The following is a 27847-nucleotide window of genomic DNA, read 5'->3' on the forward strand; positions in this document are numbered from 1 at the left end:
GCTTACAATGTATTGTTATTGGTAGATAATAGGTTGGGAGATAATAATTAGTGTAACATAAAGAATAGCATGATCGAAATTTAAACAAGTAGATAAGTGTGGTAGCCGTGTTAGTCCACTCTTAAGGTTATCAATAGAAATCAAACAAAATAAAACATGGAAAAGAAAATAAGATGATACCTTTTTTATTGGACATAACTTAATACATTTCTTGATTAAGTTATTATTAAGTTATGTCCAATAAAAAAGGTATCATCTTATTTTCTTTTCCATGTTTTATTTTGTTTGATTTCTATTGATAACAAGTAGATAAAAAGTAGAAAACGGTGCTGATAGTAGGTAAGGTGGGGATGCCATAAAGAATAGCGTAGTCGAAATGTAAACAAACAGATGTGAGCAGAGACAGTGCTGATAATAGGTGATTTGGCGATATATTACATTTCTAGTTGCTGATCTTATTGGTATGCCTTGTTGAAGAGGTGGGTCTTCAGGGATTTGCGAAAGTTGGCTAGTTCATAAGTAGCTTTTAAGTTGCGCGGCAGTGCGTTCCATAATTGTGTACTCAGGTAAGAAGAGTTTGACACATGCATTAGTTTATATTTTAGGCCTTTACAACTGGGGAAGTGGAGATTAAGGAAGGTGCGGGATGACCTTCTAGCGTTCCTGGGTGGCAGGTCCACCAGATCAGACATGTAGGCCAGACAGCATACTTTGAACGCGATGCGTTCTTTAAGTGGAAGCCAATGTAATTTTTCCCTTAGCGGTTTAGCACTTTCATATTTTGTTTTTCCGAATATGAGTCTGGCTGCAGTGTTCTGAGCGGTTTGATTTTTTGCCTATGATGATATAATTCCCAGCAAAAGTCTTCTCAACCCTTGTTATTACTAAATAACCACTTGGGTTGGAGGTTGGGTTACATTCAGAGGCTTTCCCTTAACTCCCTTTAAAATAGATGCACTCTACAGAATCCATAGTCTATTGTTGAAATTACTATTTTTTTGCCATTACATGAGAAAGTTATTTTTTTGTTGTATTTCTTTAGAGGCACCCTTTGAATTGCACTTTCCCTCTAAATGTTTTATTTCCTATCAAAATAATAGGTTTTCTTGGAACCATGACAACTACAGTGTTTCCTAGAGCATAGAAGTTTCAAGGGCAACTGTAATGCTTCCCTAATCACTTTGGCCTGTAGAAATGTATTAGGATTGTTCCTCCTTTTCCTTATCAGATGTCTCATTTTAAATTCAAGCTTCCTATGGATGTTCTTTTTCCTGGTTCCTCCATCAGTAGTGGACTATAATGTGTAAATTAGATGCTTGATTTTAATGTTTTTCTTGATATATTTTACTGGATTTCTTTTAAATTTGTTCTTTGTATATTTTGCAATGCAAATGTTTAAAAAAATACACTTTCATTTTGAGGTTCCCCTGCAATTGTCTGATGGTATATCAAGGAAATATATATTTAATAACCGCCAAGTAGAAGAATGTTTACATTGTACGATGGTTAATCATTACTTGTTTGAATTTTTGGTTAGATTTTTTTTTAAGATGGAAGGATATTAGTCATGATAGTTAAGTGGGACCTAAAAGTGATTGCAGATATGAATCTTTTCTTCTCCTGATATAGCTCTTATTCCCCATTATGAGGACTATTGTGAGTCCTGTTTTTGTCTGTCTGTCTGTCTCTCTCTCTCTCTCTGCCAGTGTGTCTAGTGTTCATGTGTGTAAGTGAAGTTTGTGTGTCTCGTATTGAGAGTCCTGTTTTTGTCTCTCTCTGCCAGTGTGTCTAGTGTTTATGTGTGTAAGTGAAGTTTGTGTCGCGTATTGTGAGTCATGTTTTTGTCTCTCTCTCTCTCTCTCTGCCAATGTGTCTAGTGTCCATGTGTGTAAGTGAAGTTGTTGTCTCTCTGGTTATTGTGTGTCCTGTTTTTGTCTCTCTCTCTCTGCCTGTGTGTTTAGTGTCACTGTTCTCACGCATAAGTGACGTCTGTCTGTTATTGTGAGCCCTGTGTGAGTTTGTTTGTTGTGGTGTTGTTAGGTGAGAATGTGCCGCACTTTGCTTTGAGTCTGAAAGTTTGTGCTGGAGCTTGTGACCCTCCTTTGTCCCTACTACAGCCCTGTGAGCTGGGAGGAGGGAGGCTGAGGAGAGATTAGAGGGAGGAGAGAAGGAGGCCCGGGGCTCGGGTTACACATCCTGCTTCAGTCTAGGAAGAGAAAGGAAGGGAGGGACCGGACCTGGACCTGGACCTGGACCGAGAGAGTGGAGCACGGGCCGGATCATGTGAAGAGAATGGAGCAAAGGTAAGAAGTGAGAAGAAGGGGGGGGGGGGGGGCAGGAAAGTTTAGGATCGTGAGTGGAACTGGGGAACGATTACAGTATGTTACCTTCCGTCGAGCCTAAACAATATGAATTGCACGTGTAAAGCGCCTGAGTGTTAAACGTGCAACCTGAAGAGCTTTATTTATTAGTCGTGTTATCCGTATGAGTACACGCGGGCGCGCGCACAGCCGCAGCAGGGTGTAAAAAGTGGCCACATCTCACACACCCCGACCAAGCTTCTGTTTAGTCTTTTACGGCACCAGTGCACGGCTGCCCAGGACGCAGCATTACTTCTGCCAGGCAGCTCTGCACCCTTGCATTTGGGTTATAAATCTTACAGAATTTCCTTGAGGGGGGGGGGGGTAGGTTTCTGGGACCCCCCTCTGCGCTGTGCAGCTGTTCTGTCACTCACGATATGCAATCTGCCTTTTTTGAGGAGTCCTATGACCTGCTTCCCTTTCCCTCTCCCAAACTGTTTCTGTGACAGAGACTGGGAAAGAGTTTCTTAGGCATAACTTACTTCAGGCCTAGTATGTCTCTGCTCTAAGTCCTGGAGACTCCAGATGCCTCAGACCTGAATTTCCTTCCCAGGGTCTATATCCGAGTTTCTTAACCTTTTTTAGTACCTGCACAACCCCCTTCCTGAACCACGTGACCACTAATGATGACTTCACTGCGTCGCTGATTGCCACCAAGGGCCCAATGCTGAAAAGTTACCAGGCCAGCAGCGTTCGTTTTTCACCAGCACCAGCCGGTATAGTCAGGACGGTATAAAGCGGGCGATGCACAAAGGGGTTCTGTGGGCTTTTTTTTCGTTCGCAGTGGCAGCCAATGGGAATTGCATGCAAATGAGTTGATTAGCATTTAAATGGGCATACCGTGGGAATCACAGCTGTTTACGAGCGATGCACAGAAAGAACTGCCCACCTTTCGCGAACAAAATGTACTTGGAGATCTGGAGCAGCTGCAAGTGGTGAACTCTTGTCACTTTTGTGAAGCTGGCCTCTCTCTCACAGTTCCACACAGCCAGGGCCGCCAAGAGACTAGGCCAGGCCCAGGGCTAGGCTGCCCTGCCTCCGCCTCCACCCCCCCCCCCCCCCCCGCTGCAGTCCACGGTCTCACCTGTCTGCCTCCACGGCTCCGGGCCCCCTGCATTCAAGGCAGCAGTTGCAGATCGCCTCTCTTCTGGCCTTCCCTCACTGTGTCCCGCCCTCGTCTGATGTAACTTCTGGGGTACAAATTATATCGTAGTGATAGGGTGAATCGGATTGGTGGAGGAGTAGCATTGTATATTAACGAGAGCCTTGAATCAAATAGATTGAAAATTCTGCAGGAAACAAAACACTCCTTGGAATCACTGTGGATTGAAATTCCATGTGCAAAGGGGAAAAGGATAGTGATAGGAGTGTACTACCGTCCGCCTGGCCAGGACGAACAGACGGATGCGGAAATGTTAAAGGAAATCAGGGACGCAAACAAACTGGGCAACACAATAATAATGGGGGATTTCAATTACCCGCATATAGACTGGGTTAATGTAACATCTGTACACGCAAGGGACATAAGATTTCTTGATGAAATCAAGGACAGCTTCATGGAACAGCTAGTTCAGGAGCCGACAAGAGAAGGAAAAATACTAGACTTAGTTCTTAGTGGTGCTCATGATCTAGTGCAGGGGGTAACGGTACGAGGGCCGCTTGATAACAGTGATCATAATATGATCGGTTTTGATATTGGCATTGAAGGAAGTGAAACTAGGAAATCAAGTACGCTAGCGTTTAACTATAGAAAAGGTGATTACGACAAAATGAGAAAAATGGTGAAAAAAAGACTGAAAGGAGCAGCTCGCAGAGTAAAAAACTTGCGTCAGGCGTGGATGCTGTTTAAAAACACCATCCTGGAGGTTCAGGACAAATATATTCCACGTATTAGAAAAAAGGGAAAAAAGACTAAACGTCAGCCGGCGTGGCTAAACAGTAAGATAAAGGAAATCATTAGAGCCAAAAAACAATCCTTCAGAAAGTGGAAAAGAGAACCAACTGAAAGTAACAGGATAGATCATAAGGAATGCCAAGCCAAATGCAAAGCGGAGATAAGGAGGGCAAAAAAGGACTTTGAGAAGAAATTAGCGTTGGAAGCAAAAATACATAGTAAAAATTTTTTTAGATACATTAAAAGCAGGAAACCGGCCAAAGAGTCGGTTGGGCCGCTGGACGAAAATAGTGTTAAAGGGGCGATCAGGGAGGACAAAGCCGTAGCGGAGAAATTAAATGAATTCTTTGCTTCGGTCTTCACCGAGGAGGATTTGGGGGGGACACCGGTGCCGGAAAGAATATTTGAAGCGGGGGAGTCGGAGAAACTAAACGAATTCTCTGTAACCTTGGAGGAAGTAATGGGTCAGTTCAGCAAGCTGAAGAGTAGTAAATCACCGGGACCTGATGGTATTCATCCCAGAGTATTAATAGAACTAAAAAATGAACTTGCGGAGCTACTGTTAGAAATATGCAATCTGTCCCTAAAATCGAGTGTAGTACCGGAAGACTGGAGGGTAGCCAATGTTACTCCGATTTTTAAGAAGGGTTCCAGAGGAGATCCGGGAAATTATAGACCGGTGAGTCTGACGTCGGTGCCGGGCAAGATGGTGGAGGCTATTATTAAGAATAAAATTGCAGAGCATATACAAAAACATGGACTGATGAGACAAAGTCAGCACGGATTTAGTGAAGGGAAGTCTTGCCTCACCAATCTAATGCATTTTTTTGAGGGGGTAAGCAAACGTGGACAATGGGGAGCCGGTTGATATTGTATATCTGGATTTTCAGAAGGCGTTTGACAAAGTGCCGCACGAAAGACTCCTGAAGAAATTGCAGAGTCATGGAATCGGAGGTAGGGTATTATTATGGATTAAGAACTGGTTGAAAGATAAGAAGCAGAGAGTAGGATTGCGTGGCCAGTATTCTCAGTGGAGGAGGGTAGTTAGTGGGGTCCCGCAGGGGTCTGTGCTGGATCCGTTGCTTTTTAATGTATTTATAAATGACCTAGAGATGGGAATAACTAGTGAGGTAATTAAATTCGCCGATGACACAAAATTATTCAGGGTCGTCAAGTCGCAGGAGGAATGTGAACGATTACAGGAGGACCTTGCGAGACTGGGAGATTGGGCGTGCAAGTGGCAGATGAAGTTCAATGTTGACAAGTGCAAAGTGATGCATGTGGGTAAGAGGAACCCGAATTATAGCTACGTCTTGCAAGGTTCCGCGTTAGGAGTTACGGATCAAGAAAGGGATCTGGGTGTCGTCGTCGATGATACGCTGAAACCTTCTGCTCAGTGTGCTGCTGCGGCTAGGAAAGCGAATAGAATGTTGGGTGTTATTAGGAAGGGTATGGAGTCCAGGTGTGCGGATGTTATAATGCCGTTGTATCGCTCCATGGTGCGACCGCACCTGGAGTATTGTGTTCAGTACTGGTCTCCGTATCTCAAAAAAGATATAGTAGAATTGGAAAAGGTACAGCGAAGGGCGACGAAAATGATAGTGGGGATGGGACGACTTTCCTATGAAGAGAGGCTGAGAAGGCTAGGGCTTTTTAGCTTGGAGAAGAGACGGCTGAGGGGAGATATGATAGAAGTGTATAAAATAATGAGTGGAATGGATCGGGTGGATGTGAAGCGACTGTTCACGCTATCCAAAAATACTAGGACTAGAGGGCATGAGTTGAAGCTACAGTGTGGTAAATTTAAAACGAATCGGAGAAAATTTTTCTTCACCCAACGTGTAATTAGACTCTGGAATTCGTTGCCGGAGAACGTGGTACGGGCGGTTAGCTTGACGGAGTTTAAAAAGGGGTTAGATAGATTCCTAAAGGACAAGTCCATAGACCGCTATTAAATGGACTTGGAAAAATTCTGCATTTTTAGGTATAACTTGTCTGGAATGTTTTTACGTTTGGGGAGCGTGCCAGGTGCCCTTGACCTGGATTGGCCACTGTCGGTGACAGGATGCTGGGCTAGATGGACCTTTGGTCTTTCCCAGTATGGCACTACTTATGTACTTATGTACTTATGGTTTCCGCAAGGACGGGACACAGGGAGAGAAGGCCCGAAGGGAGGCGATCTGTGACTGCCGCTTGAAATGCAGGGGGCCCGGAGCCAAGGAGGCAGGCAGGTGAGACCTGGAACTGCAACGCCAGCGGCCTGACCGCGGCGCCGGGCCCCCCTTGGAGGCCTGGGGAATTTTGTCCCTCCTGCCCCCCCCCCCTCTTGGTGGCCCTGCACACAGCACAGTGAGTCAGGGGCGGATCTGGAGGTCAGCAAGTTAGGAAAGCAGTTCCCTTCCGCTATTGGTGTTTCTTGATGTCCTGCAGCGGCCTTCCCGGTTCCAGACTGCCACGATGGGCTCAGCATTTTAAAATTATACACAGCAGCTCAGCTCCTCACAAAGGCAGTACACTATACCACAAAGAAGATAAACCTGAAAACTATGATTCTTCTTCAGTTGTACATAGGATTGTTGATTAAAATGAATGTTTGCAAATGATACGTACTAGGAAACATTTTGCACGTAAGCACTACAGCAACAGTTCTGTAATTTAAGTCTTTAGGTCACAATCTTTGTCACAAAGACATGATTGTGTGACCTGGTGAAGAAATGTGCAAATGAAGTAAAGTAATTTTAGTTTCGTGGCCATTAGTGAAAAGCCGTGCTGCTGTTTATCCTTGACCAATGCACGAAACTGTGGCTCATTTTTTGACAGTAAAAAACACATATCGTCACATGTTCAAGTTTGTTTCTTTTCCGAGCAGATTCCTTTGAAAACTGGTCTAATAATGACCTTTATTCAGTCTACAAAGTTTCAATAAATTGCCTGAGATCTCAAGACCCTTCTCTGAATTGTGTTTTGTATAGGCATTTGGACATGGTTTGTTTAGTGTAAAGCATACCATGGTTTTGTGTGTGAGCTTCCTCCCCTTGGATGCTGTGCCAAGGGAGGAGAGCACTTGGCATGAGACCTCCTTTGCCAGCCTGTTTGTTCAGGTGTGTGCAGGTAGGGGCAGGCTGGCTTGGGTGCGAATCTTTGGCTGTATTGCTGTGGAATTTCTCCTCCTAGGGGTTTGGCTTGCTGTTCAGTCTCTGAGCTTGTGGCTGTATTACAGCGAGTGTCAACTGCAACATGTTCTGTCATGATTCCTGCTCTTAAATGATTCTTACTTAACTTGTTAGTCAAGTACATGTTTCTGTCTCTGGGGCCTTAGGTTTATCAGAAACAGATCTATGTAAAATAGTAGAACGTTGCTGTACTTTAAACTCATAGACTGGAGGTTTTTCTCTCCCGTATTTAAAGGGAAATCTCTGTAAGAGTTAGAAAGGTGTTTTTCTTTTCACTGTTACTTCTGCTGTTAAATGTTTATATAGTATTACTAATGTACATAATGCATTCAACAGAATGATAGAAGAACCTGATGCTAGGGTCCACCTTGGGGGTCGTTGCTCAACAAAAATATCTGGGTGTTGTTGTAAATAATACGCTGAAATGTTCTGCTGAGTGTGCGGCAGCGGCCAAAAAAGCAAACAGGATGCTAGGAATTATTAGGAAAGGGATGGTGAATAAGACCGAAAATACTATAATGCCTTTGTATCATGCATCCGCACCTTGAGTATTGCGTTCAGTTTTGGTCGCCGTATCTTAAAAAAGATACAGCAGAATTAGAAAAAGTTAAAAGAAGAGCGACTAAAATGATAAAGGGGGTGGAAATTCTCGTACGAGGAAAGGCTGAAGAGTTTAGGGGTCTTCATCTTCGAAAAGAGACGGATGGGGGGGGGGGGAGATATGATTGACGTCTGCAAAATCCTGAGTGTTGTAGAATGAGTAGAAGTAAATCTTTTTTTTTCTTCTCGTCCCAAAAGTACGATGACTAGGAGACACTCGAGAAAGTTACATGGCAATACTTTCAAAACAAATAGGAGGAAATATTTTTTCATTCAAAGAATAGTTAAGCTCTGGAACTCTTTGCCAGAGGAGGTGGTAACAGCGGTTAGCGTATGGGTTTAAAAAAGGTTTGGACAAATTCCTGGAGGAAAAGCCCACAGTCTGCTATTGAGATAGACATTGGGAAGCAACTGCTTGCCCTGGGATTTGTCTTTATCTGTCATCAATTTTTATATTTGTGTTATGTTTTCCAATCAGATGTCTACTGTTTTCACTGAAACTGGTGCTCTTGTGATTAGTGAGCAGGAAATGGAAGGGTTTACTTTTCTAGTTTTTATAATATGAACACTGAATATTGAATAATTGAAGCATTTCACAATTCGAGAGCAGCTACACTGAAACAGGATTGGCACATGTTTTCCAATTTATTTCTTAAATGAGATGGTTTTGAGAGCAGTATCATGCACAAGATTGAACGTATGGAATGAGAGCATTCAAAGGAATTGCAGGGATCCAGTATGGTAAACAAGAAAAGCAACAGTAGGGTTTTGCAAAACACATGAAGAGGGACACCCTCAAGCAGCTTTACTGCTGTATTTTGCACAAGCTGAAAATGTCAGATAGTGTAAAGAGGCAGTCGTTGATATAAAGAATTGCAGTAATCAAAAAGTGAGAGGACCAATCAATGCTGAAGCAGTAAACCCCAATGGAGTTTATTTTAGAAACTCGTCTAGCTGTAATGTGTCCCATACGTGTATATATGGTGATTTCAGAAAGCTGCTATTTCCATGAGTGATTTCAAGGGGGCTGGCTTAAGCATTGCCTTGAGTGGGACTAAATGCTGTAGGTGTATTATCCATGTGGAGCGATTTCACGGGAGCTGGCTTAAGCATTGCCTTGAGTGGGACTGTATGCTGTAGGTGTATTATCCATGTGGAGCGATTTCAAGGGGGTGGCTTAAGCATTGCCTTGAGTGGGACTGTATGCTGTAGGTGTATTATCCATGTGGAGCGATTTCAAGGGAGCTGGCTTAAGCATTGCCTTGAGTGGGACTGTATGCTGTAGGTGTATTATCCTTGTGGAGCGATTTCAAGGGAGCTGGCTTAAGCATTGCCTTGAGTGGGACTGTATGCTGTAGGTGTATTATCCATGTGGAGCGATTTCAAGGGAGCTGGCTTAAGCATTGCCTTGAGTGGGGCTGTATGCTGTAGGTGTATTATCCATGTGGAGCGATTTCAAGGGGGTGGCTTAAGCATTGCCTTGAGTGGGACTAAATGCTGTAGGTGTATTATCCATGTGGAGCGATTTCAAGGGGGCTGGCTTAAGCATTGCCTTGAGTGGGACTAAATGCTGTAGGTGTATTATCCATGTGGAGCGATTTCAAGGGGGCTGGCTTAAGCATTGCCTTGAGTGGGACTAAATGCTGTAGGTGTATTATCCATGTGGAGCGATTTCAAGGGGGCTGGCTTAAGCATTGCCTTGAGTGGGACTAAATGCTGTAGGTGTATTATCCATGTGGAGCGATTTCAAGGGAACTGGCTTAAGCAAGGTTTTCCTCAGAGTGTGTGTGTGTTTTACAGAGTGTGTGTGAGAGTGAGTGTGTGATAGAGTGAATGTGTGAGTGTGTGTGACAGAGTGAGACTGGGTTTGAAAGTGTGTGTCTGAGAATGAGTGTGTGCCAGGAGTCCCCCCTCCCTCCCTGTTCCAGGGTGGCCCCACTCCCTCCCAGTTCCAGGGTTTCCCTCCCAGTTGCAGGGTCGGCCTTCTCCCCCTCCCTCCCACCCACCCAGTTTCAAGGTCGTTGCCCCCCCTCCCTCCCTCCCACCCAGTTCCAGGGTCGTTGCCCCCCCTCCCTCCTACCCAGTTCCAGGGTCGTTTCTCCCCCCCCCCCCTCCAGCCACCCTGCGATGTTTAACTGCAAAATTATGGAGCTGTGTAGTGTAATAAAATGCACCTGCAACGTTGTGAAGCTGACTCCGTGGTTTCACTGAAGTGAAGGGTTCATATGGTTCGTCAGATTTGTCAGTCTGTCACCATCTCTCTTGGCCTCTGATAGGTCCGCCGCCCTCGACGTCATCATGTTTTGACGCAAAGGTGGGGCCGAGAGAGATGGTGACAGACTGACGAATCTGATGAACCTTACGAACCCTTCATTTCAGTGAAGCCATGGAGTCAGCTTCAGAACATTGGAGGTGCTTTTTATTATAGTAGAGATATGTAGGAACTCAACATATTCTCTTTATGGTTTGATTTTAGGTGATATTAATCTTCAATTAGAACAAATGGATGATCCTCAAGTTAAAGATATTTGTTAATTTCTTTCGTCATTAAATTATCATACCCCAGGATCTTATACTACTCATACTAAGGGTCATGAATTGGTTTTAATAGCCTATACACAAAATCAGTTGAAACCAAATAATATTTTGCTGTCAGATTGTTCTTGGTCAAACAACCTATGGTCATATCACTTTCTATTCATTTAATTTAAACTGGATGCAATTTAAAGGGACTTTTAAGATGACAAAAAAATTAATTTGGAAACAAGAGAGAAAAATCTATCAAAATCTGTTTTTGGATAAAGTTAATTTGGATGGGGATGATGACCCACAATCTTTTGTGAGTTGTCAGGAGAAGTTGAGTACTGAAATTTTGGACAAAATAGCCCCTTTACAGATCAAGACGAAGTATATACTACATAATATTGAAATGTTCTTGGCTAAAAGATAAGTGTCCAACAAAGAAAATTGGAGACAAGCAATTCATGATTACAAAGCCGTTTTAAAAGTAAAAAAAAAAAAGAGGATTACTATTCTAAATTAATAGGGATGGATACGATTTAATACTAAATGTCTTTCAGGTGGTGCAAAGCCTTAGACATCGTTGTCAAGATTTAACGTCACCTACGGTACTTAGCTACACCTGTGGCTGTACCAGTAAGATTTCTTGAAGTGAACTGGAGATTTTCTCACACTACTACTACTACTACTACTACTACTTAACATTTCTAGAGCGCTACTAGGGTTACGCAGCGCTGTACAAATTAACAAATAAGGACAGTCCCTGCTCAGAAGAGCTTACAATCTAAAGGACGAAATGTCAAGTTGGGGTAGTTAAGATTTCCTGAGAAGAGGTGTAGTGATTAGGTGCCGAAGGTGACATTGAAGAGGTGGGCTTTGAGCAATGATTTGAAGATGGGTAGGGAAGGGGCCCGGCGTATGGGCTCAGAGAGTTTGTTCCAAGCATGGGGTGAAGCGAGGCAGAAAGGGCGAAGCCTAGAGTTGGTGGTGGTGGAGAAGGGTACTGAAAGGAGGGATTTGTCTAGAGAGCGGAGGTTACGGGTGGGGACATAAGGGGAGATGAGAGTAGAGAGGTAAGGAGGGGCTGCAGATCGAGTGCATTTGTAGGTAAGTAGGAGAAGCTTGAACTGTATGCGGTATGTGATCGGAAGCCAGTGAAGTGACTTGAGGAGAGGGGTGATATGAGTATATCGGTTGAGGCGGAAGATAAGATGTGCGGCCGAGTTCTGGATGGACTGAAGGGGGGATAGATGGCTAAGTGGGAGGCCGGTGAGGAGTAGGTTGCAGTAGTCAAGGCGAGAGGTAATGAGAGAGTGGATGAGAGTTTGAGTGGTGTGCTCGGAGAGGAGGGGGTGAATTTTGCTAATGTTATAGAGGAAGAAGCGACAGGTCTTGGCTATCTGCTGAATATGCGCAGAGAAGGAGAGGGAGGAGTCGAAGATGACACCAAGGTTGCGGGCAGATGAGACGGGGACGATGAGGGTGTTATCAATTGAGATAGAGAGTGAAGGGTGAGGAGAAGTGGGTTTGGGTGGGAACACAACCTACCTCTCGTGTCTTAGGTTGAGTTTAGTATATTTCCAGACTATTTCCCCCTTCTCTTATAATTGGTAATTGTATTAAAGATCACCTTATGTTTCTGTTCCTTTTTTTTCCATTTCCCCCTATTTATTTAGATTATAAATTTCTCAGATGTATTATAAGAAAAGTGAAATGTGAGCTGGGCCTTGGTCATTCTCTGACATGGCTGCCGCTGCTTCTGTTGTGCTCTCTGATCCAGCCTGACCTTTGCTGGGTTGCTCTAGGAAATGCCCTATTGCTTTGGCTGGTTTTCACTCTGGCAGTGTTATATTGGTTAGGCTTTTCCCAGTTAAATGGACACACACAGCTACTTGTAGGTTCCTTACATTTCTGGAGACTTGTTTGTTACTGTAGATACTTTAAGTGAAACAGACAGTGACAGCTGAGGAAAAGCTGAGCTCCAGACAGACGAATCTTTGTTTAATAAAGCCCAGTTCCTGACAGCATTTGCTGTTATTCTTCCCAAAGGATTCTTACATTTTTAAGGGTGGAGGGCCGTTGTAAAGTGAAAGCTTTGTATTTGGCCTTGAAATGACTTGCAGTCTTCAAATTTAAAGAGACAGACCATTCTTTCTTCATTTCATGAATTCCAGAGCTGCCCTTGCTGTGGAATTTCATGGAAGGATCAGTCTGAGATTCTATAGATAACCTTATAGGGACAACTTTATCATATTATACACAGTCTGAGAATCTTTGAGATATGGTGTGCTGATTGATAGCTATAAATAATGCAAGCAGAATTTTTATAGCCACTTCGTCACATAGCAATGTCAGCATGTAAAGATTTGCATGGGCCAATCAGTCTGACCAACAAGGCAGCAAGAGTTGTGTCTGGCACTCCGTGCAGGTTATACTTTGATCTTGCCTGAATTTCAGAAGACTGTATTTGTGATGAGCTAGTTAAACTAAAGGTAGACAAAGAGATGGGATTCAATAGGATACATCCGAGGGCAGTGAAGGAACTTAGGGAAGTTCTGTCGACTTCACTGTCTGACCTCTTCAATGCTTCTTTAGAGTCAGAAGGACTGGAGAAGGGCGGATGTGGTCCTTCTCCACCAAAGTGGAAAAGAGAGATGTTGGGAGCTAAAGGCTAGTTAGTCTGACCTGTCTGGTGAGTAAACTAATGGAAACATTTCTAGCCAGTTGGCATTGTAAGAATTATTCCTGGTACATCTATGACAATTATAGGATGAAGATGGATGATACGATCAGCAACCTGGAGAAAGTTTTTCTTTACTCAGCACGTAGTTAGACTCTGGAACTCATTGCCGGAGAAGGTAGTGACGGCAGCTGGCCTTGCTGAGTTTAAAGGGGGTCTGGACAGATTCCTGAAGGAAAAGTCAATTGATCGTTATTAAATTTTGGGGTTTTGCCAGGTTCTTGAGGCCTGGATTGGCCGCTGTTGGAGACAGAGTGCTGGGCTTGATGGACCTTTGGTCTTTTCCCAGCATGGCAGTGCTTATGTACTTATGGTCATAGTAAGAAAGCAGTGTTTAAAACTGTGTGATCCATCCTGGTTTTGAGTTTAAATCTCAACTCATTAAAGTATTTATAGCCCCTGATTCTCTATTGAAGCTGGTGCAGCTGGTCCCATTACGCATCAACATGAGGAAAACTTAATACACTTTAGATGCCTTTACAGTAATTCTGTTTTTTCTTTTTTGAAGTTTTGCAACTAAAAACTAATGTAACAATTGTTTGGGATTGATTTCTAATGGTTTAGTGGAATGATTAAAACCTGTCTGAGATTTTTTTTTTTTCTGACACAATTGGTGTTGTTTTTCCTCTCACACATTCTAACCCCCCTCCCCGAATGTTTCAATCCTGATTTTATGTGTCTCCTTTGTAAAATCTGCCTTTTCTTCCTCAACACAATCATCTCTATCCACATGTTTATTCTTCCAAAAAACATAGCAGATTGCAGAAGTATTGAAGTAAGACCTCCACTGGCAAAATCCATGTTGTCTTATCCCCATTAAACCATGTCTGCCTTTGTTCTAAGTAGTTTTGTTCTGTATGTTTAAATATCTTTATTAAGTCACTTCAGGTAACATTTTTCAACATCTCGTAATCTGACTTCAGCCGGAGGGGGGTGGGGGGCAGAGTAAGATGGTGACTGCAGTATTACCAGCATTTTGAGCTCCAATCTTATTTTGACTGAATTTCAGCTTACCGTGTTAGAGATGAGCAAAATCGTAGAAAGATAAAGACCATGAGGCTCATTTTCAAAGCACTTAGCCTCCCAAAGTTCCATAGAAACCTATGGAACTTAGACTCCCAAAGTGCTTTGAAAATATGCCTCCATATGACCTATCCAATCTATCCATCCATGGCCTGTATTCTCCATATCATTCTGTTATCCTATATACTTCTCCCAAGTTCTCTTGAATTCAGATACTGTTTTCGTCTCAACCACCTCCACCAGGAGGGCATTCCACGAATTCATCACCCTTTCCGTGAAGAAGTATTTCCTCAGGCTACTTCTGTCCCCTCGTTCCAGAACTTCCTTTTGATTGAAGAGACTCACTTTCTTTGCATTTATGTGGCCTAGTGGTTATAGGGTGGTGGACTTTGGTCCTGAGGAACTGAGTTCGATTCCTACTTCAGGCACAGGCAGCTCCTTGTGACTCTGGGCAAGTCATTTAACCCTCCATTGCCCCAGGTACAAATAAGTACCTGTATATAATATGTAAGCCACATTGAGCCTGTCATGAGTGGGAAAGTGTGGGGTACAAATGTAACAAAAATAAAATAAATAAATAAAAATGTCTCTATCTTATCCCCCCTCTCCTGCCTTTCTTGCAGAGTATACATATTGAGAACTTTGTCTGTCCCCTTACGCTTTATGATGAAAACCACTGACCATTTTAGTAGTCGCCCTCTGGACTGACTCCATCCTGTTTATATCTTTTTGAAGGTTCAGTCTCCAGAATTGTATGCAATATTTTAAATGAGGTCTCACCAAAGTCTTATACAGGGGCATCATCACCTCCTTTTTCCTACTGGCCATTCCTCTCCCTATGCACCAAAGCATCAGCCTAGCTTTCATTGTTGCCCTAGGCTCAAGCCCTCCCTCTCAACACCCCAGGCATATCTGTGTTTTTTGTCTTTCAGCTTCTTTCCTCCCCCCATCACTTCTACTTTTAAAATTCACCCTCTCTTTCTGGAAGTCAGAGCTGGCAGAAGGATTTATTTATTTATAGCTTTTGGCATAGTGCCAATGGTGGAGGAGAAGGCCAGTGGGATGGGATAAGGGGAGGAGAAGAGTCTTCAGGCTTTCTAATTCTCTCCTGCTGGGGAAAAATCCCACCTTTGCAGGCTGGGCTGATAGCAGCAGTGACAGGAAACAAGGATGCATCATTGTGCAGGTATTGGATGCAATACTAGAGTGGAGAAACAGGGGAGATGGGAAACCTGCCATATTTTTGGCTTGATCTGGCAATGACAGTAGGGTGGGGAAGCAGCAAGCACATGTACCTGTTAAAGAACTCATGGGCCTGTTGTCTATGTAAAAGTTTCATTGATGCACCAGAAGGTCATGACATCCTAGTTGAGCGCCGTTGCACTAGAGAATTTCCCAGATTCCATAGCTATTAGGAGGGAGAACAGGGGCTGGAAACTATGGGACAACCTACAATGGGGTTGTGAAACCCGTGTTTGGGGTTTTGACATCTCCATAGAGATGTGATCAGCCCATGCATCAGGGGGTTGCATTCTTTCTGTGACTAAGTGTTAATTTACACAATACAGAGGAGCTGGTGTGAAATCGGGAAAGGGAAGAGGCAGGAGATGCTTTTCTTAGTATCAAAGGCTACTGGGTGGATCTATTTAGGAAACATTTGGCTTCAGCTTTTCCTATTTATAACAAAATAATACATTAAAGGAAACCGAAAACCCTTCTACAAATTAACAGCACATGCAGAGGGGAGACAGTGACCACACAGCCCAAGACCCTGCAGTTACACAGTATTGTGGATCAGCACATACACAAGGAAAAGTGGTCAAACTGCTCGACCGTCACACTACAAGGAAGACAGACAAACAGATCCTAGGCCTAATGCTACAGTTCAGTATAATACCACGTGCAAAGATGGCGACCTGATCGGACTCTGAGACGGGAGCTCTACTGGAGATCACGATCTGAGCTGCCCCATCGGGGATCGCGAACAGAGCTGCCCCGTTACGAGGAGGTGGAATATCTCCTCTGGACGGGATTGCAGTCCCCGGGAGCGACGATCGAGGATTGCCGACAGGGAACTGGGGGATCCCGGAGCCACGTGGAGGCCGAGCGCCAAGATGCTCTGACCTCCCCCATTGCTCCGTCCCCAATTGCCACTGGAGGAACGGAGTCACAAAGCGGCCGGAACAGAGGCGGGCAGCGGCACGGACATCGAGAGACACCTCCGCTGAAAGCCGACCACCCAGCCAAGGTAGTAACTACCGCTAGCCCGTCGAGAACCACGTCCTGGGATCGGGAGACGCCTCCACTGAACGCTGACCACCCAACCAGGGTGGCGACTGCCGCCGGGAGCCATGATATAACCTGCCCCGCTGCCCCAATTACCACTGGAAGAATGGAGACACGAGGCAGCTAGAGCGGAGGTGAGCAGACGAGACGGGTCTCAGTGGTGCGGAGATCAGGAGACTGACCACCTGATCAGGGTCGTAACTGCTGCTGGGTCATCGCTGGAAGTGCGGCCGCAGCCCTGACTTCCATCGTGCACAGAGCAGAAACTGCCTTGGGATACTGCGGCCCAGAACTGGTGCTACACGACAAAATTTCCTGCACAGTCTGAGAGAACCACGCGGCGCGCCCAACCCCTGCCCTCAACGATTGGAGACGGTGATTCGACCACCCATCCGCCTCCAATGTTCGGGCCCTAGCGACTCGTGGCCATCCCAGTGCACGGAGAGATAATCTGATCGTCTCCCTGACGAATAAAAAAAAAAGGAACTACACATAAAATATAACCCGTGAGCGATACCTAATTCCAATAATTTGACTGCTAAATCCTAAACTTCTGCTCTGTAGCATGCTGAAAAACTTACTTTAGTTGCTTTAAATGCTCTAAAAGCTTCTTCTAAACGCTTTAATTTGCTTTATATTTATTTATTTATATTTGTTGCATTTGTATCCCACCTTTTCCCACCTCTTTGCAGGCTCAAAGTGGCTTACAATACATCATTAAGTAGTGGAAGAATGTTATTAAATAAACATTAGTATTGCAGAAGGATCCTGGTCAGCATGATGATAATAAAACTAAATAATAGTATACAAGTAGATATTATGAAACAGTTCTGAATATAGATGGGCGAGTTGTGCATATTCACGTTGGTTGATCTTTGTGGTACGCTTTATTAAAGAGATGGGTCTTCAGTAAAATGCGGAAGTTCGTTTTTTCATAGATCAATTTCAAGCTGCGCGGCAGTGCGTTTCATAACTGTGTGCTCAGGTAAGTAAAGTTTGACATATGCATTAGTTTGTATTTCATTCCTTTGCCGCTGGGGAAGTGCAGATCAAGGAATGTGCGGGATGATCTTTTGGCATTCCTAGGTGGTAGGTCTAGCAGGTCTGACATGTAAGCTGGTGCATCTCCATGGATAATTTTGTGAACTAGTGAGCATATTTTGAATGTGATGCGTTCCTTAAGTGGGAGCCAGTGTAATTTTTCTCGTAAGGGCTTGGCACTTTCAAATTTTGGTTTGCCAAATATGAGTCTAGCTGCAGTGTTCTGGGCTGTCTGGAGTTTCTTGATTATTTGTTCTTTGCAGCCGGCATATAGTGCTGCAATGTCAGACGCCGAACTGAATTCAACGAATCAGCACTGCAGCGTTACTTCCTTGAAGCACATGGCCACGGAGGAAGACGAAATATGGAGATTGCGGGTCGGGACCTCGGCTGGCGGGGGTTGGGGCCCCCCGCCAGCAAAAGTAAGCAACGGGGGAGGGTTGACGGCGGGGAGGGGGGCCAGGGCGAAATCTGCGGGGGCCCAGGCCCCTGTGGCCCCACGCAGATACGCCCCTGGTGCGTTACAATAGTCTAAATGACTGAGCACCATTGATTGTACCAGGTTGCAGAAAACACTCCTTGGGAAGAAAGGTCTTATTCTTTTTAATTTCCACATTGAGTGGAACATCTTCTTGGTTGTGTTTTTCGCGTGGTTCTCTAGTGTTAGGTATCGATGAATGGTGACTCCAAGAATTTTTAGGGGTTCTGAAATAGGAAGGTTTAGAGTTGGTGTGTTAATGGCGGTGAATTCTTTCTTGTTGTGTTGAGAGGTGAGTATTAGGCACTGGGTTTTTTCTGCATTGAGTTTCAGCCGAAATGCGTCCGCCCAGGAATGCATGATATGGAGACTTTGGTTGATGTCATTTGAAATTTCTTTTAGGTCTTGTTTGAATGGGATGTAGATCGTTACATCGTCTGCATAAATGTATGGATTAAGGTTTTGATTTGATAGTAATTTTGCCAATGGTATCATCATTAAGTTGAATAGAGTCGGCGAGAGGGGGGATCCTTGTGGTACTCGGCATTCAGGTACCCATGCGGCTGAAATAGTCAAGTTAGATGTCACTTGGTATGATCTTGTGGTTAGGAATCCTTTGAACCAATTGAGGACATTGCCTCCGATTCCGAAGTATTCAAGGATGTGTAATAAGATTCCATGGTCAACCATGTCGAAAGCGCTTGACATGTCAAATTGTAAAAGTAATATGTTCTTACCAGATGCAATCGTTTGTTTGAATTTAGTCATGAGAGTTACTAATATTGTTTCGGTACTGTGGTTAGACCAAAATCCTGACTGGGAATCGTGGAGTATTGAAAAATTATCTAAATAGTTTGTAAGTTGTTTGGTCACCAACCCTTCCATTAATTTGGTTATTAAGGGAATGGATGCTACTGGTCTGTAGTTAGTTAGTTCACCAGCACTTTTCTTTGCGTCTTTGGGTATGGGGGTGAGTAAAATGTTTCCTTTTTCCTTCGGGAAGAGTCCATTTTGTAGCATGTAATTCAGGTGTTTCGTTATGTCGTTTATGAATTGTTGAGGAGCAGATGTCATCAGGTTGTTTGGGCATTTATCTGTAATTTGGTCTGATTATGGTTTTGTAATGTAGTCTTTTGGTTTGTCTTATGGTGTGTATTTGTATTTTCTTTGAAGTTGTTTCCAGGCGTTAAGTGTGGTGTCGTCTTTCTTTTTATTCCAAGCTCATTCTAACTTTCTGACTTGTGTTTTGAGTTTTTTCTTTTTTTTTTTTTTCTTTTTTTTAAATTATTTATTCATTTAACATATCATACAAGAAACAATCTTGTTTTGGAAAGCATCCAGTAAATAAAATATTACATATAATAATAAAAAGAAAAATTATCAAGAAGCATGACGCTCAAGTCCATAAATTGAGATTCAAGAATTCGGAAATAGGAGAAGAAAAATAAAATAAAGGAAAAATTAAACATACAGGATTAAGCATTCTCTGTTAAGTAGGGTTAATATCTCTTCTTTAGCACTTTTCCTGTTTCGCTGAGGTTACAAGTGCTGAGACATGGACAGGATCTGTAAACACATATTTCTTCCCCTCAAGCCTAATTATGCACTTGCAGGGGTATCTTAGAAAAAAGGTACCCCCCAAGTGCAAAACTTCAGGCCTAAGGAGCAAAAATTGTTTCCTCCGTCTTCTTGTCTCTTTTGAGACATCAGGAAAAAGCAATATATTAAAACCTAAAAAAGGTTTTTCTTTATTCCGGAAAAACAGACGGAAGATCCAATCTTTGTCAGGCAATAATGCAACAGTCGCCACGAGAGTGGCGGCTGTTGCCAATTCAGAGTCAGAGGATTCAAGCAAAAGAGAAACCTCTAAAGGCTGTTCAAGCGGATTCAAGTCTTTCCCTGGAATATAGTAAACTTGAGAGAATGGTGGTAAATTCTGAACTGGTATATTCAAAACAGTATGTAGGTAACGTTTTAACATCTCAAGAGGGGCTACATTAGGAACTCTAGGGAAATTAACAAATCTCAGATTATGATTTTTAGTATAGTTATCAAATATTTCCATTCTTTGTCTTAGATTCGTTAAATCCTTTGCCATCATTGGCTGTAAAGTTTCTATTTTCGCAATTCTTTGATCGATTTTATCCATTTTTTCATCCAAAGCCTTATCCTCTTCTTCTCTTTTTTGTAATTCAACTTCCAAGGAGTTTACTCTCAATGCAATGTCATTATTCTGTTTAAGAAATATTTGTCCCAGTGTAGACATTAAGTCCCACAATACATCCAACGTTACTTCCTTAGGTTTAACTATCAACTCTTTAGGAAGCTCGTACCTTGCAGATGACTGTCCACTCTTCTCACCCTGTTCCTCAGCTCCTCTCCTCTCAGACCGCGGCGACTCCTCGGGCAAGCTGCCCTCTGTTCCTTCCATTGTAGCAAACGAAATCTCCAACCGGCGTTCTTCTGAGTCCTTGATTCCCACTTGGGGCGATCCTGTCGGTTCCAGCAGGAAGGAGCTTGCGCCTATCGGCTGAGGAGGTGGAGAGCGCGCGGCGGGGCTCAAGGTGGTATCCAGGCCGGAGGAAGCTGATATCTCCCAATTGCCAGCGTTCCCTACCGGAGGCGTTCCGCCGTTTTGGTTAACCCCCAATGGTCGCACAAATCGGTCTATTGGACCCGGTAATGAGGGAGTAAGCAGGGAGGCTCTGGCCGCTATCTTCCCTCAGCGCTTAGGCATTTTCAGGAGGAGTGCGATTCAAAGTGTCCTAACAGAGCGCGGCCATCTTGAATCTCCACCAACCGTGTTTTGAGTTTTTTCAACTCTTCATTGAACCATGGTGTTGAGTTCTTTCTGTGTGAGGTTCTTGTTTGAGTTGGAGCAATATTGTCTAGTATAGATCTGCATCTGTCGTCCCATTCTAAGAGGAATTGGATTGTATCTGTTTTTATTGTCCATTCATTGTGGTAAATCTGTTGCCAAAATATTACCGGATCTATTTTTCCTCTCGTGGTGTAAGTTTTCCATTCTTGTTTATTCGGTGGTCCTTTTGTTCGCCATTGGAGGGAGATGTTTGCTTTATAGTGGTCCGACCATGGTACGGGTGTCCATTTTGTGTCTGTTAGTATAAGGTTTGCATCGAGGTCAAAATTGTGTGTGATGATGTCTAGAGTGTGTCTTTTGCTGTGGGTTAACATACATAGTAACATAGTAGATGACGGCAGAAAAAGACCTGCATGGTCCATCCAGTCTGCCCAAGACAAACTCATATGTGTATAACTTACCTTGAATTTGTACCTGTCCTTTTCAGGGCACAGACCATATAAGTCTGCCCAGCAGTATTTCCCGCCTCCCAACCACCAGTCCCGCCTCCCATCACCGGCTCTGGTACAGACCGTATAAGTCTGCCCTCCCCTATCCTCGCCTCCCAACCACCACCCCCTCTTCCCCCCAACTGCTCCGCCACCCAATTTCAGCTAAGCTTCTGAGGATCCATTCCTTCTGCACAGGATTCCTCTATGCATATCCCACGCATGTTTGAACTCCGTTACCGTTTTCATCTCCACCACCTCCCGCGGGAGGGCATTCCAAGCGTCCACCACCCTCTCTGTGAAGAAATACTTCCTGACATCTTTCCTGAGTCTGCCCCCCTTCAATCTCATTTCATGTCCTCTCGTTCTACCGCCTTCCCATCTCCGGAAAAGATTCGTTTGCGGATTAATACCTTTCAAATATTTGAACGTCTGTATCATATCACCCCTGTTCCTCCTTTCCTCCAGGGTGTACATGTTCAGGTCAGCAAGCCTCTCTTCATATGTCTTGGAACGTAAATCCCATACCATCCTCGTAGCTTTTCTTTGCACTGCTTCCATTTTTTTAACATCCTTCGCAAGATACGGCCTCCAAAACTGAACACAATACTCCAGGTGGGGCCTCAACAACGTCTTATACAGGGGCATTAATACCTCCTTTCTTCTGCTGGTCACTCCTTTCTCTATACAGCCTAGCAATCTTCTAGCTACTGCCACCGCCTTGTCGCACTGTTTTGTCGCCTTCAGGTCCTCAGATACTATCACCCCAAGATCCCTCTCCCCGTCCGTGCCTATCAGACTCTCCCCGCCTAACACATACGTCTCCCTTGGATTTCTACTCCCTAAGTGCATCACTTTGCTGGTTGCTTGTGTGTCCTATGAAGGTCCCATAATTGTAGGAACTCTTCACATTCTTGGGTACTGGTTGAGTTAAGATCTTCAAGATGTAGATTGATATCTCCTATTATGATGAGATTTGAGCTGGAGACACAAGTGTTCGAGATAAAGTCCATGAGGTATGTTTGGGATTCTTGCCAGTTGCTTGGTGGTCTGTAGAGCAAGACTGCGGTAAGGTGTTCTTGCAGGTTTGAGTGATTAATTCTTACTGAAGCGATTTCAAGTTGCAGTAGAATAGCTTCGGTTATTGTTGTGATGGTAAACTCAGATTTGTATATTATTGCTATTCCTCCTCCTCTTTTTCCGTTTCTTGTATCCCGGTGGACATAGATCTAATATTATGGGGTCTTTAAGGTCATGAATCCAGGTTTCAGTGATGAATAGGAGGTCCAGATTGTCTGTGGTGATCCAATCTGTTATAGTCTCTGTTTTATTTACCACTGATCTGGTGTTTATGTATCCCATTTGGATTTGTCTGTAGGGTTCCATTTGGGATTTGGTTGTGTTGACTCTTATTATTTGTCTGGTTTCTTGGTATTTGGTTTTGTTGTGTCCTTTCTTCTCTTTCTGTTGGTTATTTCCGTATGTATTTGTTTTTAATTTTAGTTGGTTGTTATTCTTTTGATTTGTTGAGCTGTTATTGGGTTGTCTGTGGTTTTTGTGTGTTGTGGGAAGATTGTTGTTTATGTTGGGAGTGGTCCATACGTGGTGAATTAAGGGAAGGAAGTAGATTATCATGAGTAGTTTGTTGGTATTCATGTTGGCTGTATTTAGTAATGGTTGGTATGTCTGGTGAATATTATTGGGTATGGTTTTGTGTGAACATCAATCGGTATCAGCATTCATCACATGTGAGCATGTATGAGCAGTTCTTGAGCCTTTTTGTTATGAACGTCAGCAGTTTCAACATTAAGCATAGATGAGCATAAGCATAATATACGTTAGCGTATATGAACATTAAGCATGAATGAGCATTGAACATTAAGCATTAAACATAAGTGTGAACATCAGCAGTGTCAACATTTAGCATAATTAAGCACTGAGCATAGGTGTACATTTGCGTAAATAAGCTTTAAGCATGTATGAACATTGAGCATAGCTGAGTATTGAGTATAATGATCGTTGATATAAATGATCAGTAAGCATGAATGAGCATTGAAGCATGAATGAGCATTGACTATAAATGAATGTTAAGCTTAAATGTGAACATCAACAGTGTCAATATTAGACATATTTGAGCATTGAGCATGAATGAGCATTAAGCATAAATGAGCAGTAATCATAATGAGCAGTGAGCATGAGTATATTTTCCTTTTTGCACTGAGTGTCTGTGTATGTGATGATAGTTCTTATTCAGCACGGTATTGTCTGGTCGCGAATACCTCTGGATCTGGATGAGAATTGCTCCGGTCTTGCTCCCGTGTTGTCCGCTGCGCAATCTTCCGGTCGTTTCGGCGCTTGAACCATTATTGCTCCCGCTGCTACTCCTGCAATTCCTCCTTTCGCGATTGATGTGGCGGTGTAGCTGAGTCGGGTGTAATATCGCAGCTTGCTACTGCAATCGGGTAGTGTGTGTTCGTCGGTTTCTGCCCTGCGTTTCCGCTGTTTTGCTTGGTTCGACAGAAGGCCTGAGCAGCTTCCTTGGCGATCCGCGTGTCTACACCCACAAGGTCCTGAGTCTTAAGTCGGACTCAGCCCTCGTTCCTATGTCTCCTCGCTTTTATCGTCTCCGCAGCCAGGTAAACGAGGTTCCATGCACTCGGGCTTCTAAGACTGGGTCCCCGGCTCCCTTCACAGTCACCCTCCTCTCCTGTTTGGCTCCACGTTCCCAGATGGCCGGGTGGGAGGAGGCGGCCATGTCGTTATCACCGGGGCTCGGATCTCAGTCGTTGGGTGGGAGGAGGCGGCCGTGTCGTTATCACCGGGGCTCGGGTCTCAGTCTCTGGGCTCAAGTCGGGCCCCCAGGCACGGGCTCTCGCCTCCCTGCTTCTCTCTTCCTGTTCGGCTGCAGCGATCGGTACCCACCCCTGGGCAAGCGAAATCATTTCCCTACCTATTCGGGCGTCTGGCTCGCTAAGACGTTGCAGGGCATTCATCTCCAGTGGTCTCTCAATTGTCCGCAGGCAACTGTGTTGGTGCAGTCGGCGGGTCCGTGGGTGTGCCGTGCCGCTTTGCCCTCCACTCATGCTCGGCTGCTGGTTCCGTTCCTCAGCGGCCTGCTGGCAGTTGGGCCAGGGTCACCAACGGTCCGTGGGTCCACGTGGGCTGCAGACTCGCTCTCTGATATCTCCCCGTTACACTTGGATCTCCGGGGCTCATTCGGATCAGTTTCAGTCCGCTATGGTTTGTTTCCGGTCCATTCCAGACCGTTCCGTTTAGTTCGAGGATGGTCCAGGTAGGTCGATTAGTTCGAGACCTCAGGAGCTCCTTAACAGAGCTCCTTACCTGTCGGCCATCTTGGTATTTACAGTTTGCTTCGTAGCATGTTAAAAGACTTACTTTAAACGAACAAATGCTTTATATGCTCTAAATGTTTTATATATGCTTTAGAGCATGCTGAAAAAAACCCCTTTAAATGCATAATGCCTTACATGCTTTGGAGCAGGCTGATTGAATTCCTTTAAATACTAAATGCTTTATATGCTCTAAACGCTGCCTGAATAGACATTATAGCTAAGTTCTATATTTATAGTTACTCAGACATCCTATAGTTAACAACACTTGATGAGATAACCTGTTAGCATAATAGAGTAACTCTATAATATAGCTATTTAGCTACCCTATACCTGTTTCGTAGGCGGTAAAGACTCATGTGCTAATCATTTATTTATTTATTAGGATTTATTTACTGCCCTTTTGAAGGAATTCACTCAAGGTGGTGTACAGCAAGAATAAGTCAAACATGAGCAATAGATAATTACAGCAATAAAAATAGTCAAACAACAATACAAATTATGGCATAGTATATTACTTACAATGTCAACACGACACACTGTAAAACATTTTAATAGATAGCATAGGGTGTGGTCAAAGATGAAACATATAGATAAGAAAGTAACAGGAGTAAGAGGCAGATGCAGCAACCAAACGTAAAAAAATCTAAATCGTTAAAGTCCCTAACGATTTTAAAATAACGAAAAATGCACCAAAAAAAAAAGTCACACATGCTGAGATCGGTATTGAAACGTACAATGTATCAAAGAATCACAATACACATCGTTAATCGGCCCCCAAATCATGCGCAGAGCAGCCAAGCGTTATGTTAGCTGCTCTGCGCATGCCACAAACAGTCAAAACACAGTCAAATCACAAGCACATGGCTCCCAAATCAAAACAAAAATAAAAAAAAGGGTCGGGAGGGGGCAAGGGCGCTCATCAGGAGCGTCCTGTACGGACGGCCTTGCCCCCCCCCCCCAGCTGCTCCCTACTTTCCGCCGCTCCCCCCACCCCGAAAAAGCAAAATTCGAGCAGCCCCTGCCCCCCTCCCTTCCTCACTACTCTCTCACCTCAGCTCCGCCTCCCGACATCCTCCGTCCTGTGCCCCGCCCCCTTTTGGGGTCGTCGCCGCCATTCCCCTCCTCCATCGGGCCCCCCTCCCTCTTACCGGGCCCGTGCAGCGCCTCTCTCCTCTGTCCGAAGGCGCTGCACGGGCAAGAAGAAAGCTGATGCCTGCCTTCGCCCAGCTTCGATGGCGCGTCTTTCTCCTGCTGCTCCCGCCCCTGTCTGATGTCGGTAACCTACGTAGGTTACTGACGTCAGACAGGGGCGGGCCCAGCAGGAGAAAGACGCGCCATCGAAGCTGGGCGAAGGCAGGCATCAGCTTTCTTCTTGCCCGTGCAGCGCCTTCGGACAGAGGAGAGAGGCGCTGCACGGGCCCGGTAAGAGGGAGGGGGGCCCGATGGAGGAGGGGAATGGCGGCGACGACCCCAAAAGGGGGCGGGGCACAGGACGGAGGATGTCGGGAGGCGGAGCTGAGGTGAGAGAGTAGTGAGGAAGGGAGGGGGGCAGGGGCTGCTCGAATTTTGCTTTTTCGGGGTGGGGGGAGCGGCAGAAAGTGGGGAGCAGCGGGGGGGGGCAAGGCCGTCCGTACAGGACGCTCCTGATGAGCGCCCTTGCCCCCTCCCGATCCTTTTTTTATTTTTATTTATTTATGTGTTTTCTGACGTCCTTTGGACCAATCACAGCGCTTTTAGCTCTGCTAATGCGCTGGGATTGGCTCAAAGTTTGTTTATTTTTTCACTTAATGATTTTTCCTGGCACAGAGCTGTCCTAACGAGTGGTCCAGACCTCTCGTTAGTTTTCCTGCCTTTTTCCTGCGTAAAGGCAATCGGAAAAGGTTAGTGCATGTCGTTTCAATGGGGTTTTCACACTAATTGCTCATCTCCATTCCGTTTTCGTTAGCTGCTGGCTTCCTCGGTAAAAGCCCTTTGATGCATGCAACGGATCAAATTTTCCTCGTTGGAGAGTCATTAAAGGCTCATTTAGCTTTAGTGCATCTGCCTCTAAGAAAGGTGCTTGAACATTATCTTAGCTAGGGTAGGGGTGGATAATGGTGTGCTAACTGATCAGTTGTGTCACGCCCACTCTCTGCCCCTGGCACACCCCTCTGCCATAAAAATAAAACATTTTGTGTGTGATTTGCATGTGCTAATCTCGGACTTGCAAAGTTGCAATAAGCGTGCACTAGTGTGTAGTAAAAGGACCCCTAGTAGCCTCTCAATTTTTGTGCCTTTTCTGCATTGCTGACTTCTAAGTGACACAAACACGTGTATTTTATTCCTCTAGAAAAAGTAGTTGACTTGGGGAGATCATGATTATACAGCGTGAAGCCTGTACACCAGCATTTGCACAGGGGAGGGAGTAGTCATACAGCGCTTTTCACACACTGAAAACTTCTAAGGTTAACCTACAGTGTACAATATGTAAGAAGAGACCTACATAAGCCCAGGTACTAAATAAAAATGCTGCAGAACCGTCTTTGCAAAGGTAATGTAGCTAAAAGGTTTACACAGTCCCTAATTATTCTGAGTACAAAGAGTTTATCAGAAAATTCTTTGTGTTACATCACAAACCAAATTGATCAAATAGTGAACTTCATGGATGGCAGTTTTGTGTTCAGAAGGGCTGGGCAGCAGGTAAAGTTAAGTGCTGATGGGTCTGGTCTATGCATTTAACTAATGCTGCTGAACGTACATTTCACTGGTGACAGATCCAATGTTGCTGGACCCATCATTTAGCAGATCTTACTTTGAATTTATGACTTATCAGTTTAACAATTGAATGTCCTGGGGAAACACATAAATGCTGGCTCTACCTTTCTCTGCCCCAGTACCAGTCCTTTTTAAACAGATAGAATTGGAGTATTTATTAAATTAAACCAAGTTTTATTTCCATAAGTGCCAGAATTGTAAGCATAAGCAACTTGTCTTCTGCCTCCTCTGGTGAATGCGTAACTCGCTTTGGATATTGGGCTTAAAATCTTTTCAAAGTAAGTGGAAATGCAGTCTCAGACTCAGTTTTTAAAAT

The 27847-nt window shown here is 44.2% G+C and overlaps 1 protein-coding gene across 2 annotated transcripts in view; it reads left to right on the forward strand.

The window, feature by feature from the left end:
* Positions 1–2100: 2100 nt before the first annotated feature.
* Positions 2101–27847, forward strand: part of LOC115476102 (rho GTPase-activating protein 39-like) — a 70086-nt gene continuing 44339 nt past the window's right edge. Inside the window, exon 1 of one of the 2 annotated variants that reach the window (XM_030212257.1) lies at positions 2101–2303. In XM_030212257.1, coding sequence (XP_030068117.1) covers positions 2293–2303 — 11 coding nt within the window. In that variant the 5' untranslated portion in view covers positions 2101–2292. The remainder of the gene's footprint in view (positions 2304–27847) is intronic. The other variant, XM_030212256.1, reaches the window with a different exon arrangement.

Source organism: Microcaecilia unicolor, chromosome 8 (assembly GCF_901765095.1).
Source record: "Microcaecilia unicolor chromosome 8, aMicUni1.1, whole genome shotgun sequence".
In the NCBI taxonomy this organism is placed as follows: Eukaryota; Metazoa; Chordata; class Amphibia; order Gymnophiona; family Siphonopidae; genus Microcaecilia; species Microcaecilia unicolor.